The 15,579-nt window shown below is 38.5% G+C and overlaps 1 protein-coding gene across 8 annotated transcripts in view; it reads left to right on the plus strand.

The window, feature by feature from the left end:
* Positions 1-902: 902 nt before the first annotated feature.
* Positions 903-15,579, plus strand: part of TLE4 (TLE family member 4, transcriptional corepressor) — a 617,928-nt gene continuing 603,251 nt past the window's right edge. For 2 of the 8 annotated variants that reach the window (XM_044060882.1, XM_044060883.1), the window contains exons 1-4: positions 904-1,706; positions 2,748-2,844; positions 4,442-4,505; positions 4,720-4,764. In XM_044060882.1, the coding sequence (XP_043916817.1) occupies positions 1,655-1,706; positions 2,748-2,844; positions 4,442-4,505; positions 4,720-4,764 (258 nt within the window). In that variant the 5' untranslated portion in view covers positions 904-1,654. Of the gene's footprint in view, positions 1,707-2,452; positions 2,845-4,441; positions 4,506-4,719; positions 4,765-15,579 lie in introns of those variants that run through there. The other 6 variants (XM_044060877.1, XM_044060878.1, XM_044060884.1 and 3 more) reach the window with 5 other exon arrangements.

Consider the following 15,579-nt stretch of genomic DNA (forward strand, 5'->3'; position numbering starts at 1 on the left):
CATCTAATACACACACATCCGTGTGTATGCTGAACATTTTATATGCTATCAAACATAATACATTACAAATCCATAAAAGCGGACTTGTATTTTTGGAAGAAAAAGATACCAAGCCTTTTGCATTTAAAACTTCACGTTTCATTTAAAATGTTACTCTTTAGCAACACTATTACCAGACTCATATATGCTTAAATATTTAATACTATGTTTATATTTTAACAGAAACGTAATCACTTTCTTAACGTTCAGCTTGACCTTGAGTGAGTATCACTAAAAAACAGCTTTGTTTTCAGATAAAAGCGGTAAGTTTGCACCTCCCTTACAGCCACAACATTCTCGTGTCCTTTTACTGTGAGCTATACCCTAGGCTGATAAATCTGTTTATCTCTTTAAGAAATACACTGGACCCTAATTAGTCAGCATTCCCGATAGGGGTGATAGTAGAAGGGATAGGACAGAGAGAAAATGGGAGGTTGAGTACATTCCTCTTGTTGTTTTCAACACCAACAACTGAAGAGCTACAGTAACCCACGTTACTTTGATGGACAGCTCAACAAATGTTTCCTCTGTTCGAGTGCTGTCGTTATGCAACGTCAGGAGTGCGGGCTCAATGTTTAGGAGGAGCCACTGCCAATGGTTACAGCTGTAATTGGAGCCTTTCAGATTATACATCATTTCCCACGTGGGCTCTCCGTATACAATACCACCCCTAATAAACCATTCGCCAGAATCCAGTGATGGGCATTAATGGGATAGCAGACTATTGGTGTTTTCTTTTCTTATTGGTTTGTGTTGATACAAGCTTCTTGGAGGTGGAGACTAGAAAGTTGTCAGGCGTTTATTCCCGTCGGGAAGCTGTAGTTTTGCGAATTTATGCGTCCTTTAATAGATAATAACTGGATGATTTGTAAAGACTACGTCTCCCATAATCCACTGGTCCTTTCCTCATTTGTTGTGAATATGTATCAGAATGTTAATGATGTGCTGCTGCTAAATTTGGTCAAAGAAGTCACCTACAGAGAGCGTGTTGTTAGGGCTTTGCAAGCGTCTTTGTAGAATGTGTTCTGTCATGAGGATTTTTTTTGTTTTGTTTTCCACTTTGTGATTGTGTACCTGTGGGCAACACTATAGGAATATTTCCGGTCCATACAATTGAAAGCATCGACCCTTAAAAGTCGAGCTAGTGTGGCGAGACTTAAAAAAAAAGGTGTGCTTTTTTGGTCTTGGACGAGACCCGACAGTTTGAAAGGTGGAAACAAACGGATACCGGGAAGGAAGTGTTTAGTCTGTTTAACAAGGTGCGTTTGCAATTGCAGGGAAAGGAGCCGCCGAGCTGACCACGGCGGGAGAGGCTAATGGCTGAAAGCTCTGGCTTGGTGACCCATCCCAGTTGTTGTGCTTCTCTTTGTGGTCGAAGGCTGGCGGGAGGCTGCACCAGGCACTGACCCGTGTCGAATACCTGCAGTGGCGGGCGGTTCCTTGAATCAAAGCTGGAATGTTGGAAGGGTTTGTCGTCCAGGGAAAGAGAGTGTTTGGGGAGCCGAGAGTAGTAAACTCCATACGCTCTTCCTCCTCCTCCCTCATTGTGGATTCCTATTGTATTTGAGAATTAATGAATGAGTACTTAGTGGGAACTTCAAACTAAAGCGGGTGAATGATTCGCGATCTGAGCAAGATGTACCCCCAAACCAGGCATCCAGCCGTAAGTAGCACGTATTGTGGATTTGGACTGGCGCTGCTTCTCGATTTTTGGTTTCTTAAGTCAGTTTTAGGCATGGATATGGATCGCTGAAACAAGTGCATGCTATTTCTGTGAAGTTTCGCCTTGCTTTAAAATCCACAGTAATGTTATCTTTTCAAGTATTTTACGTGGGTGACAGGACAGACGTCGACATGTGTATAGTATGTTGTTAGCTGCTTGGCATCATGTACTGCCCGTGGGTGTAACCGGTCCCGTTTAAATATATTAAGGGATTAGTTGTCCTAGCTTCAGACACGTACGTGAAATTTAAACAGGTGCAGATGGGCCAACAAATACATAGATGTCCATGTTGACGTACACCTGTCCGTAGTGGGTATGCTTGTTGTACTTGTCCAGTTAAAAGCTTCCGATCGAGATGAAGTGATTTTTAGTATGTGTGATTTAAGTATGTGGTGGTGGGGTGGGAGTGCAGCTGTCTGGGCTATAGGAGGGTATTACTTTAGAAGTTGCCTTACATTTCTCAGAATCCTGGCTAGCCTGCACATCTGCTCCTGGCCTACTGCCTAGGATTGTACCAGCAGTCTTTGGAGTCCATCATTAATGGTACTTGGATGCTGATCTGACTTTCCTTGTGACTGCTGGGTTGTTTTCCTCTAGCAGTGCACTCCGTTGGATGGCAGGGCATTTCTTCTCGACGCACGGCTGTAGGAAATTTTTCCTGTAGATGGCTCTCTCTCCATGTGAGATTCAGGAATCCCTGTAGCTGGCGGAGTTCTGAAACGTCATTTTCAAACTTTAAAAATCTCCGTCTGCTTCAGACAGACCTGACTTTGGTGGCAGTAGTTTACACATGATGGGTTTTGTGTCTTGGGGAGGGGTGACAGGTTTACTTCGTACTTCTGTATTATTAACAGTTTCAGTTCAACGACGGGTGTGTGTGTATGCGCTAAAGTAATCATGAAGAATGTTTACATGCTAAACAGGGTTGTTGACTGTACAGTTTATATTGCTATCCACAGTGTGCTTACTTTGCTGTTATTTTTAGGCACCGCACAGCCAGCTCAACCCTTTAAATTTACTATCTCGGAATCTTGTGATCGGATTAAGGAAGAGTTTCAATTTTTGCAGGCACAGTACCACAGGTAATCACTGTTTTGATTTAGCCCGTTTGTGTTGCTCTATTGCTCATTCCAAGTATACAAAATGTCCACATTAATTTGTATACACCCTACAATACATTGTAACAGCATTGTGCGTGTACGCGCATGATATTTTTTCCGTTAGGTATATCTTAGGCCAGTTTTGTTATGAGCGAAACTATCGTTTACTCTTTCCATTGTACAGGTAATTTTAGGTGCCTGTGGTGCTTGCAGATATGAAATCTATTTGGCATGATACTGTGTTAAGGTGCCTTTTGTAATGGATTGACTTGTCAGATGCCAACAGTGCTCGTTTTCTATTGAGTTGTATGTCCGTAAATTGCACAGTGGTGGCGGAAACTCTTATTTTGTTTCACCTCTGTTTAATCTCTTCTTCACTACCATTTTGATTTGTTTATTTGGTTTCCGTGTGTCAATGACAGCGCGTGTTGCTCCTGTCAAGCTTGCCCGTGATCTGTTCTGTCGTTTTTGTTGACACCATTTTCACTCTCGTTTGTATTTCTGTCGCCATTACCCCTTTGTTCACCTCTGTGCTACTGCATTTGTTTTGACTCCACGTCGCTTTATATCCCGAGTGGTTATTAATTTCTAATTCCGACCCTTTTATGTGTGTGTGTGTGTGTGTGCTTCTGTTGACCCGACCCCTTCACTTTTACTGTTTGTCAGTGACAGCTGATAAATTTGCCGTGTTTTGCATGTTGTGACACTAGTGTTTGGTCAGTGAAACGTTAATTTGTGGTCCAGCATAAAAAGAAGTGTTGATCAAAGGTATCAGTTGTTTTAATAAAATAAAGTCTACCGTCTTTTGTGGGGCACTGAATGTTCGAATTATTTAACACTGCTTTTAAGTTGGTGATTTACACATACTTGAATAATGTTTTTGTTCGTATCCAGATACACCCTGTCTGTATTTGTACGATTTATTTTGGTAGAACGACTTCATGATAAAATACATATTGAACAGAAGAATTAAACTTTGGTTGTTATAATTTTTCTTGTTCTTTAAATATTTAAAACAATTCATCAGATAGTTGTGAGGTTTGCCTTACAGTTATTCCGTCTGATTCTGTATGTATTAGTAATTCACAACTGTTATGGCAGTGTATTGCAACTGTTTTTTTTTTTTTTTTTTTATAAATCATATTTGAAAACGGTATATACTCTTACAGAGTTTGCAGTTTAGAGGCGTAACATAGGAATGACTATCCGAATTGGCGTGATAATGACATATTTGAGGTATTTCTGTGGGATTGGTCACTTCAAAACTATTAACATCTGTAGTAATGTTTTTGGCATGGTAACAAGTGATTGTTGATGCAGGGAAGGTTTTATTCTTCTCTCATTAAAAGAAAGAAGAACAGTAATTTTGCTGCATTTTGTGGCAGGCTTAAAAAGGTTTGTAGTACAAATCAACAGAGCATTTTTCTTTTGGGGGTTGGTCATGTTTTGTCCACATATGTTTGTTCACTTTTGGTGTATGAAAATGAGGAACACATGCTTAATGATGTACTTAGAAATTATGCAAACGTGAACTAATTCAGCCAGTATCTGTGCCTGTGTATTGTTTTATTCAAAACAGTCTGAAGCTAGAATGTGAAAAACTGGCCAGTGAGAAGACCGAAATGCAGCGGCATTATGTCATGGTAAGGAAATTTGCATGCCATGTGAATAGAAATGTTGTTTGCATTGTATTGTGTGTATGAATGTTTGTTTTGCAAAGGCAAACGTGGTAAGTTGATGAAGCACTACAGATTGTCTTTTGGGTGATGTGTCTTGTATTATGAGAGAGGGCTGTTTAGCTCCAGATATATTTTCTTGCACTTTTAATTTATTTTTCCCTCTGTGTTTCTTTAACAGTATTATGAAATGTCTTATGGTCTGAACATTGAAATGCATAAACAGGTAGGTTATTTCACATATCAATATTATCTTTTTTCTTTTTATATTTTTTGTAATTTGAATTTATATTTGGTTTTGCCCTTTTGCATACTGCACAGCTTGTGTAAGTGAATTGTGTTGACTGTTTGTTTGGTTCCTTGTAGCTGAGTGAACAATTTTTCCTTGTATTTATGTATGCATTTTACTATTTTTTTAATTTGGCAGAAAAACATAATATATTTTCTGGATAAATTTAAAATCTTATAGAAGTTTGTTTCTATTTCCTAAGCTGTTGTATAGAGTGCTTGACCTTTCTAGAACTGTACTTTATAGTTTTGAAGATAGGGCAGTAGAACCTGCATTCCATTTAAGCTGTGGTGATTTGACTACATCTTCAGTAGTAAAACACTCAAAGGAGTAATGCTGGGCAGTACTTTTGGCCTGTAGAATCCTAAGAAGTTTGTGTAGTAATATCCCAGTGTGAATCCCTTTATACTGCTTTGGTGCATGATCGGGAAACTATGGCTGTTTATTGAAAAAATTCTCACAATAAATGATGCTTGGAGGAAGAGGTAATGAGGTTTAAATTGGTACCTCGCATAGCCTGGTCATTAGATCAGCCTGTCACTTTCTGGATTGTCACAGGACTGCAGGACTAAATTGGCCATTGCCTCTGCTGAACATGTTTAAATAGCTTCTGTTTTATATGTCACACACTTAATATGAATCATTTTTTTGGATGTGCTAAAAGAGTTTGGGAAGATTTTGTAGCTCTTGCAAGAAATGTCCGTGTAAAAGTGAGTTGTTTTTTTCGGTTGGTGCTGTCTATTTTTGCATTTCAGAAGCTATTGATGTCATTGTTAGTTTTTAATGACGTGTAATCTAATGATGGTGAATCAGTGATAAAATTAGCGAGGCATACGGAGTGCTGAGAAAGGATGCATTCATTTTCTCTGATCTGTTTGCACTAATAGTTTATGTTTCAGATAGCTTGGCATGATTCTTTGTTTTTGTTACTGCAGTGTTAAATGCTTCTTTAAAGGTATACTGTGGAGAAATTGAAGCATTGAGCTATTTAAACAAAAAAATGAGTATCAAGATTTCTGATATAGTAAATATTTATATTCTTTGCATGATAACCCAGTAGAACATTTTTTTTTTGTTCCTGAATGCTGGTATGGTTACTCTGTTCACACTTGAGCAAACCTTATTACTTAAAGTTGTTTTTCAGCTTCTGCGAGGTTGGGTTACATTTGTTTAAAAAAATGAAGTTATAGGGCCACTAAAATTATGAAAACATTTGACAGAACAACTGTTTTGACTCTAGTAAAGCAACAGTGGTGATTATGTTGTTCCAATTTTATGTTGGCATTTTATTATTTTTCTTCATAATCAAAAATGGCAACTAATAATAAGCGATCTTGCATTTTTGTAGGTTCCTAACATAAAATGCTTGCAGGTAAAAAGAAATCTTTTGAAATGCAGTGGGGAAAAAGTCTTCCTAAATGTGACTCTTAACTACAAACTAGAATGTAGGATGTCGTATGTTTGCAAAGCTGTAATTCATAGTGCAGTAGTCTTTTTTTTTTTTTATATTTTCTCTAGCCAACCGCCTAAATCAGAGAGGCACTGGTTTCTGTTAGCCATTTGCTGTATGTTTGTGTGCATATCTTTCTCCTGTCTCTACCTGCCTCTGTGTGCATCTCTGCCTCTGTGTGCATCTCTCGCACACACTTTCTCTGTCCAGATGTACTCAAAAGATGCCCTTGTAACTGAAAGTCGGTATTTATGCAGCATCGTTGCCCTGAGGCATAATGGGCTAGGTTCCCAAGATCAGGTTACCTTTCCTCGCTTATTAGGTTTGTACCTCTGATGGTTCAGGAGCAGACCTCCCAAGAGGTGTTGGAAGCACCCTTGTGATTGAGACTTTCGTATATCTTTTTTTTGTTGCATTCTGTTATTTTTTTAAATAATTTTATGGAAGTGAGGAGTGTTGATTTGGTTATGACATGTCATAACGCTGTGACTCCAGCAAATTGACAAAAGGGTAAATAGAGCTGCAACAGTGAGGGGGCAAAGTGTTGCTTCCCCCAGTTACATGCTTTACAGTCATTTTGAGTTGATTGTGATGGAAGGCTATTAAAGAACAACCTGTAGGGAATTTGCCGTTCTGAAGGGAAAGCTAATGTAATCAGTGCCAATTAAAGTACATTTACTAAATTGGATTTAATCTTAATTAGGCCTGCATCATGTTGCCAATTTTTAACAATTATGTTTGAGAACATAATTAATTTAAATTTTTGTAATGGAGTAAATAGTATTAAGGCTACCAGGTAGGCACCTCGTTATTGAAATATCTTTTAGATGATGTGTTGTGTTCTGTCACTAATTGCAGAACTTTTATTTTCTTAGCACATGCACCAGTAGAGTGTGGTTTGTGACAGAGCAAATATTCAGTATATGAGAAATGTTTAATACGAGTGAATGCTTGCTTGTTGTCTTTATACACTGGTACATTTTTGTGCTTTTGTAAATATTTTTGAAATTAAAATTGGATTTTGCATTATTCTGTGACCATGCTTTTCTTTTGTTAAACGTTTAGGTTTAGTAATGTGATGACCTGGAACCTTTGCTACTCTGTACATTACATCTGGCATATGTAGGATGAATTTTAGCAGTTGCAGCGGTTTTGTGTTGTGTCTACAGCCTGTGTCGCTTTGTAAGCTCCTTTTAAGTTTGCCTTTTGTCTGCAGATGAGACTTTCCTCACTTTCCTAAAGTGTGACTATCATTTTTATTGACAATTTTCTTATCTTTGTGACTGTTTATTGTCAGTCATTACGAGGATGCATGTTATAAGGTGCGCAGATGTTCGAGTAGTCTGTCTTACCATTTTATGTTTTCATTTCATAACCACTGATTATATTCTGCTGAGGAAGGCTTACACAGATGGGTGTTGAAACAAAATATTTTATTCTCCTAAGTGTGTTTTACATGACATTACAGCAGCGAATTGTTGTCATATTCTCATTTGTAATATGGTTGCAGGGGAAAAAAGTACATTGTGTCATTTTGGATTCTGTAGCTGGACATCTTCAGAAGTACATTTCTAAATGTTCCTAAGCTTTTTAAGATATGAAATAGTTATAGCATCAACAGAACTGATGCTTGAAGTTTTAGTTTTATGTAGTGTATATGGGTTGACGTCTCTTTTACAAGTTGTCCTGCAGTTATTTTTTCATTCCATCAGTATGTATGTCCATGTGAGAGTGTCTGTACTTTTTTCTTTCTTGATGAAACATTTTTATATGTTGCTAAAATATTAATTGAATAAAAATGAAAGGTCTGCAGACCGGGATATAATCTTAGCTTCAGTAGTCAACGGTAAAATGATGATAAATAGCATTAGGAACCTTTTAGCAAACTGTAATAACAACTAGGAGTGAAGCAGTATAGATTTGCATTATATCTGATACCTTCCAGTACCAAGTGGATTGCCAATACTGCTTGTTTAGCATTTTCTAAGGGCAATAGGATATTGATTCCTGACTTACAAGGAACGGCTCTATTTTCACCGTTGAAAAGTATTGCAGGTTGTTAAGAAGAAATTGACTTGAAGAGGCCTGACTGCTGCCCATCACTGAGGAAATAAAGCAAAACTGCCGAAGCATGGTGGAGCAGAGAGATGGGGCCCTCAGCAATTTGTTGCTATTAATTTACCACGCTCGACAGCAAATCAATCGGCATCTACTTCATCTGTTGGAGAAAATGCTGTCCAGGGCAGATAAAAAGCTCTGTGTGTTACAGGGAATAGACTGGCCAGAAGGAGGCTAGAGTCATTGTGTAAATAAGTGAAATCAAGGCTGCTGTACAGAGGAAGTGGATTTTAATTAGGTAAGGTCTGCTTAGCGAGTCATTCTTTTAGAAGGGCTGAGTATAAATCCTGGAAAAGTAAGCTAGTAGTTGTAGCAGGATATGGAATTATGTGCTGCATGAAAACTGTAAACCTTCTGTATGCTACATTTTGGCTTTCTTTTGTAATAAGGAAAGCAGTGATCTTGTTAGGAGTGTTTTCACATGTAGTTTCAAAACACGGATTCAGTGTTTGCAGAGGGAAGTAACATTTTAATATGCTGTTTGTACTTCAGTCTCATGTTAGTAAGTTGGTGATGAGCCTGCTTTAACATAATGGAAATTTTGAGATGGTACAAAATGCTGCTTTAATTACACGTTTTTTGTGACATGCAGTCATGTACACTCTGCTATAGGGAGGACGGGGTGCTCCTGAATCTTGACTTTGTTGCAGAGTTAATGCCCTTTGGCTGTAATGATATTTGTTCTGGATTTATTTTAAGATTATTTATATCTTTTTAGCCTGTATTGTTATTTAAAGCTCTATACATGTGAGATAGTTAACGCAATATGCAGTTTTAGGCAGATGTGTATACTGCTTTTGAGGTTAAAGGCAGAATGATACTTTGCTTCTTGGTGCATCAAAAACATACAGCACAATAAAGAATTACATATATTTTCTGTTATTTTTAAGTGTGAACTGCGAATTCTTCTCACAAATGCACCCCCCAAAAAAATAAACAAAACAAAAAAAACAGCAGAGTGGTTGTATCTGAAATGTAGAAGCATGTGTGTGTGATGTGTTTTGGACTTAGAATTGGAATGCACATGGCTAAGGTGTAGTGTGACATTTTCAGCTAGTTTTTAATTTTCTTCAGTTAAGTTGTGGAACAGTGCTAGGTTATCGTCCTGTGCCATGGCTATGCCATTGTTGGGAGTTTACAGTTTCCTGTTGTTACGTGGCACTCCTGATAATGTGTTCCTTTACTGATGTGCTGTGTGTTCCTTATTGTGTCTTATTGTACAGAAACACGTTCGTATATGCACATGTGCCTATCGATTTCATCTGTGCTTTTTGTTCATTTTGTTTAATGTATCTTTTGTCCGACAAGCTATGCCTGTGTGAGAGATGTACACTGACATAATTTATTACGTTTCTGTGTCTAATCTGACAGTAAGTGATTTATTGAGATAAAGTCATACTGCTGTATTAAGTTGTACGTAGGTATCAACTGTTGTGGCCTTGCATAGCCACTGTTATTTCCCCTCATTGTTTACATTGTGATACAGTATGAGGTGAACCATTTTTATGGTCGAAATTGTTTCCTCTGCAGAGTTTTACCTTTACAGAATAGATGGCCAGTATCCTGATTTGCTAAAGCATTCTTTTTGTGCAGCCTGCCACCACTGTAGGACCATGGATGACTTACTGTAATCTTTTGTTGTCCACAAAGAGTGAAGGGATTTGGCATCTGCAAAACACATTAATTTATATGCCATATTAAAAGTTTTCAAGAAAGTGTGCCAAGTCTTTGGGCTAGTTTGATAGCACAGTATGAAGGCTCTCTGACTGTGAGAAAATGTGCTTGTGAAGTGAGATGAATTTGCTTTATTTTTACTGCAGTTGTGAGTGTTCTGTGAAGATGGTTTACAGATGATGGCACTTTAGTGCTGGTTTTGTAACGGTGTACGTTTGTGAAAGACTCTGCGTAGACAAGTGCGGCTGCAGCTTCATTCAAAAGGTTGTCACTGTTAATTCTAAGAATGGCACTTCTGACCTGCTGTGGATGTAGTGCTGGGTTTATTTCATTTTTAGCACTGTATCTGCTTGGAGGTGTTATTCCTATTTTGAAGTAGATGTTCATTTCAAACAGAAAACCAACCGATGACGCTCTTGAAATGTCCTTTTGTGTTGTGTTTGATTATTTTGGCTTATGCATTCAACAGAGCATTACTCTGGAGTATTGTTTCAAACTTAACTTTTCGTAGTAAGCAGGAACTGACTACATTATAATTCAGCAGATGTCCTGCTGAATGGGCTTTATTTAAGAAAGAAAAAAAATGTGATAAGTGGCTTAAATGTAAAAAAAAAAGTGACATAAACATAAAATGTATATATTTAAAATTGGATCTAGCTGCACATGTGCATTGTGTTTTAAAATTTTCAAAACAAGTTGTTAATTAATCTGCACAAATACTATACATTAACGTTTCGTGCAGTACCAGTGAAGTAGCTTTTCTGATGCACATTTAAACCAATAGCGCAGTGCATGGCAGCAGTTGCGAAATGCATGGAGCAGTGTGTCATAACTGGATGAACAAGGAAAAGTATGGTCTCTTCAGAGTTGAAATCTTCACTGAGGGTGTAAGGCTGCTGTGCAATGACTGAGCGTGTGGAAATGTCCTTAATTATGGATGAAAAGAGCTATGCTTTAGCATTGCCTTTTTTCTGAGTTTTTTGTTGTCTGCATGTTTCTGATCAGCTGTAGTATGGTCCAAAGGTGTCAGTAGCTACAGTATTGAGAGAGTTTGTCTTTTGCATTGTTGAACTGAAAAAGATCGATGAAAAAGATCGATGAAAGAACAAAGTGCTACGTTGTAAAATGAGAGTAAACATTAAAGCAGGAAGATCATAAAACCTTATTGATGGGGAAAAAAAGTTAAGTCCTGTAAAAGTTTACAAGAAGGAGCACATGTAAATAACATCCCTTTATTTGCAACGTAAGCTCCTGCAGTGCCCAGCAACAGAGATTTTATTTACTGAATCTTTTGTTGAAAACTACATGCATGTTGTGTGTAGGCATTTTATTTTATGAAGTTAATAAGCAGCTGTATAAACGTTTGTAGCAGTTTAAATTGACTGCACTTTTGACCTGCAGAGTGGGGCATTTTGTGCACTTCGTACTTCCAAAATGGGCTTTTGTAGTAGGGGCAGATTTTAATGCCTGCTTCCATGGGTTGCTTGCATTATTACATCACAAAGTGCTGTACTAGAGTTGGATTATAGCAAAGTAATTTTCCCCTGCTTGGGTTAGATGAGTCTATAATTTTTTTTCCTATTTAATCTGCTGGAACAAAGGCAGATGCATACATTTTTGGCAGATTGGTGTAAGTATCGAACAAACATTTCCTCACAAAGACAGCTATATACAGATCATGGATGAGTGTTCCTTTACTAAGTAATTAAATCTTTTAAGATTTAGAGTTGCAAAATTAGATTTCACTAACTGGGTATTGTGTTATGTACCATAAACAATAATCTTGTTGTTGTTTAAAATAAAGCAATATTGTGTCTGAACTTTTTTTACTCCAAGATATTTCATTCTCTATTGTACTTGGTGCTTTCAGCTCTGGACATTTTAAAGAATTCATTGCATTGCCATTTCAGAAATTTGAATATGTTTCATTAGGACATGGGCTAAGAAGTACAAGCTGTCTTTTTATGTCTTACTTGTAGTGGGAAGAAGTACGTTATGTCGCAGTACTGTGGTATGAAGTTACTTATGGGGGGGGGGGTTGCACATTTATGTAATGGCTAGTGATGATAAGAGTGTACTGATTTTCAAACCTGCAGTATCTTTGTGTGTGGGTGCATTGGTAAGGTTCTCGCGTCCAGGTTAGAAAGGACAGAAATATGAAGATGACTTTCTGCTTATAATTTAATACTTTCAAAACTAAAGCATTTACTGAATCATTAAAAAAATAAAAGGAGTATTATTAGCCAAGGAAAGAGTTACAGTACCAATTTTTCATTTCTGCTGTCTTGTTTAATTGAAAAGGACCATTAAAGGAGAACCACACTCACAGACTGAATTATTTCATCGTGTCTTGATATTGCCTATATTTTAACTTTTGGACTCTGTATACTATTTTTAAATATAATTCTAGAGTCTGCCTACATGGGGTCTGGCATCTTGCTTTTTTTAGTCTACCTCTAGGTATCCCACAGTGCAGTGTTCGGCTTTAAAATATTACATCATACCCCTAAGCTCTTGTCAATGCATTTACTTTACATGTGTTTTCACATATACCCTGCTTTATTTTAGTCAGTCACGTTTAATTACCATTTCTTGCTTTCCAGTGACTATTTAAAAGACAAACACAGAACAGAATAATCTCACAGAACAGTATTCTCAGTGTCTGTTACTTGTTTTTCTTTCTAAAGTGGCCATTTTCATTCTTTTGTTATGCCTGAGTTGTGGTCCTTAAACTCCTCTCCCCCCATACTTCTCAACCTCCAGATCAGAGAATCAGGGACAAAGGACCTTAAAGTCAGGGACATTCAGGGACACCTAATTTACATAAGATGCATATTTAAATTAGTGTATTAATGGACACACCCACCCATTTGTTTAATTACACAAAGACAAGGCATTATTTTAAGCATGAGCAATTTAAAAATTTGGCCGGTTTCTATTAATTAATGAATCAATCAAGAGAAGTGGTTCCTGGCCCAGAAATTGTAGTTATTGGCCGTTTGGGCAGTTTTTTCCATCTCTTTCAATGTTGTGGTTTAAAAGCTGCACTTGTGCTTGTTTCCCACCTTTCCTGTAACTAGCCTAGTCCAGATACAGAGTTGCTGTATCCAGGACTGTTGGTAAGCTTCTGAGCCCCAGAAGCCTTTCTGTGTTGGGAGGAAAGCCTTCTAGCTTATCAGTGGGAGAGGTTCTTGACCCAGAAATTGTAGTTTATTGATCATTTGGACAGTTTGTCCATCTCTTTCAACTTTCTGAATTAAAAGACCACATCTGTGCTTGTTTCCCATCTTTCCTGTAACTAACCTACTGGTAGCACTAGAAAGTTTTAAACTGATACAAGCCTTCTAGCTTAGGAGAGAGACTTTGGAGTAATTAAGTATCAGTTTTCTGTACTTTCTTGCTGTACTTAACTGTTTTCTGCCTAAACGCAGATTTTCCAGCGTTTATTGTGATTTAAAAGCTTGTTTTTTTCACATATTGTACTTATTTGAATGCCTGCACTTTTAAAACGTTTTTTGTTTAAATAATTTGTTTAACTGTTGTAGGCTACACACTAAAGTGCGATAGCCTTTCCTGATCGTTTGTAGTTGTTTAGAGCTGTTTTGAGTGTATTTTTTACTGTTTTTGCCTTATCTTAAAAAAAAAAATCCAAAATAAAATCCTTGTTTCCTGCCTTTCTAAGCTAGTACAGTCCAGTTTTCAGGCTAGTGCTGAATTCAGTGCTGTGATACTAGTTTCTGAGTTGCCCATACCTTACTTAGATAGAGGGAAGTTTCTCTGCTCACCTGTGAGAAAGGGGAGCTTTGAGCAACCTATCTGTCCCTGGAGGAGTGGTTCCAGCCCAGAAGTTAGTAGTTTATTGGCCATTTTGGGCTAATTTCTATCGCTTTCATTTCCCTACTTTTGCACACCGGGCAGTGCCGGTTAGCTACGGTTAAATTAGTCCCGGCTCCATTAAGTCTCCTCTTCAGTTTTTCCCTTGAAACTAGTCTAACTATCAACCTAAGCACTCAAAAAGCATCTTGCAGCCCAGCGCTTGCTCAGACCTAATAGCAAGCACTAATATATACCCTGACACTGATTGCCCAGCTGGCAAGACTCTCTATTCACCCCTAAGCGACTAAGCAGCTCACCCTACTGTTCAGGCATGACCAAAGGGCAACTTCAGGTGCACTCTCCAGTCCAGCTAGTGAATCTGGGTATCCTGAGGCAATGTTACAACTGCCTCATGTACACAGACAACCCTCTCCTCCTACCACAAAACACACAGACAACCCTCTTCTCCTACTACAAAACACTAACATATGCAAGAGATGCAATTATACAGCCAAACTGGAAGCGAAGCTGTCTCCACCCAAGACTGGAACAGACGGTCAAGAGGAGAAGGTTAACACTTGCACCACAACTCCAGCCACACACACACCTACTAAAACAGCACTGGCAAAAAATACACAAAATCATACTCGGAGGCTCTAAATAAAAACCTGCAAAAGCATCAGAGACCTCCAAAGCAGACACCCAAACAACCTGCACTTCCCTTCACAAACCAGACAACATATAAAACACAAAATCAGTGTGCCGCACAATCACAGCCCTTAAGGCGAAATAACATACCTAACACACTAGTAATAGGTGACTCTATAGTCAGGCACACTGATGTCCCACTCACTAGGCTGGACAAGCAGAAGGTTACTGTTAGCTGCCTGTCAGGAGCCAGAATCCCCCACATAACACAAACACTCAGGTCACTCCAAAACATGTACAAATATGACTCTGTCATTGTTCATGTGAATGACCTGAGAACGTACCTCCCTGGACTACATGAAAATAGACATGGAAGAGCTCTCTGATCATGTAGCCCAGGCTGGTATGATCCTGACCCTGAGTAGCATCCTGCCCTCACCAAGAATGATACCTCAGTATAAAGAAAAAATTATCAATTTCAGCAATTGGCTAAGCTTCTGGTGTCATTCAAAGGGGATCCAGTGTCTGTCAGCCTGGGCCGACATGCTCGACAATCCGCGTTGCTTCGCAAGAGACAGCTTGCACCTGTCACCCCTAGGCTTTCGAAAACTGGCCAAGGCTCTTGTTGCCCCCATAGTGCCTTTTTTAGGCAAGGCTCAAAAGTCAAACCCACCTCTGTAAACAGCACAATTTAACAAAAAAACTGAGGGTTATGCTACTCAATGCCAGGAGTTTAAATCTCAAAATGCATGCACTCTAAGCACTCCTCAGTATGGAGAATGTCGACATCTGTGCAGTAACTGAAACCTGGTTCAAGGCTCCAGAGAGCACCCCAGCACTACCGGGCTACAACTCATACCACATGTTTCGGCCACAGAACACGGACCAAAACACAAAAGGAGGAGGTGTATCCATATTCATCAAGGATACCTACACCTCCAGGTTAGTGGCGCAGCATAATACCTCTGTGATCACCCATGTGCAACTAACATCGGGCAAATCTGCAATGCAAATTGTGGCCTGCTACAGATCACCCTCCATGACCC

The sequence above is a fragment of the Protopterus annectens genome, chromosome 2.part0 (assembly GCF_019279795.1).
Source record: "Protopterus annectens isolate FY-2018-M chromosome 2.part0, PAN1.0, whole genome shotgun sequence".
Taxonomy (NCBI): domain Eukaryota; kingdom Metazoa; phylum Chordata; order Ceratodontiformes; family Protopteridae; genus Protopterus; species Protopterus annectens.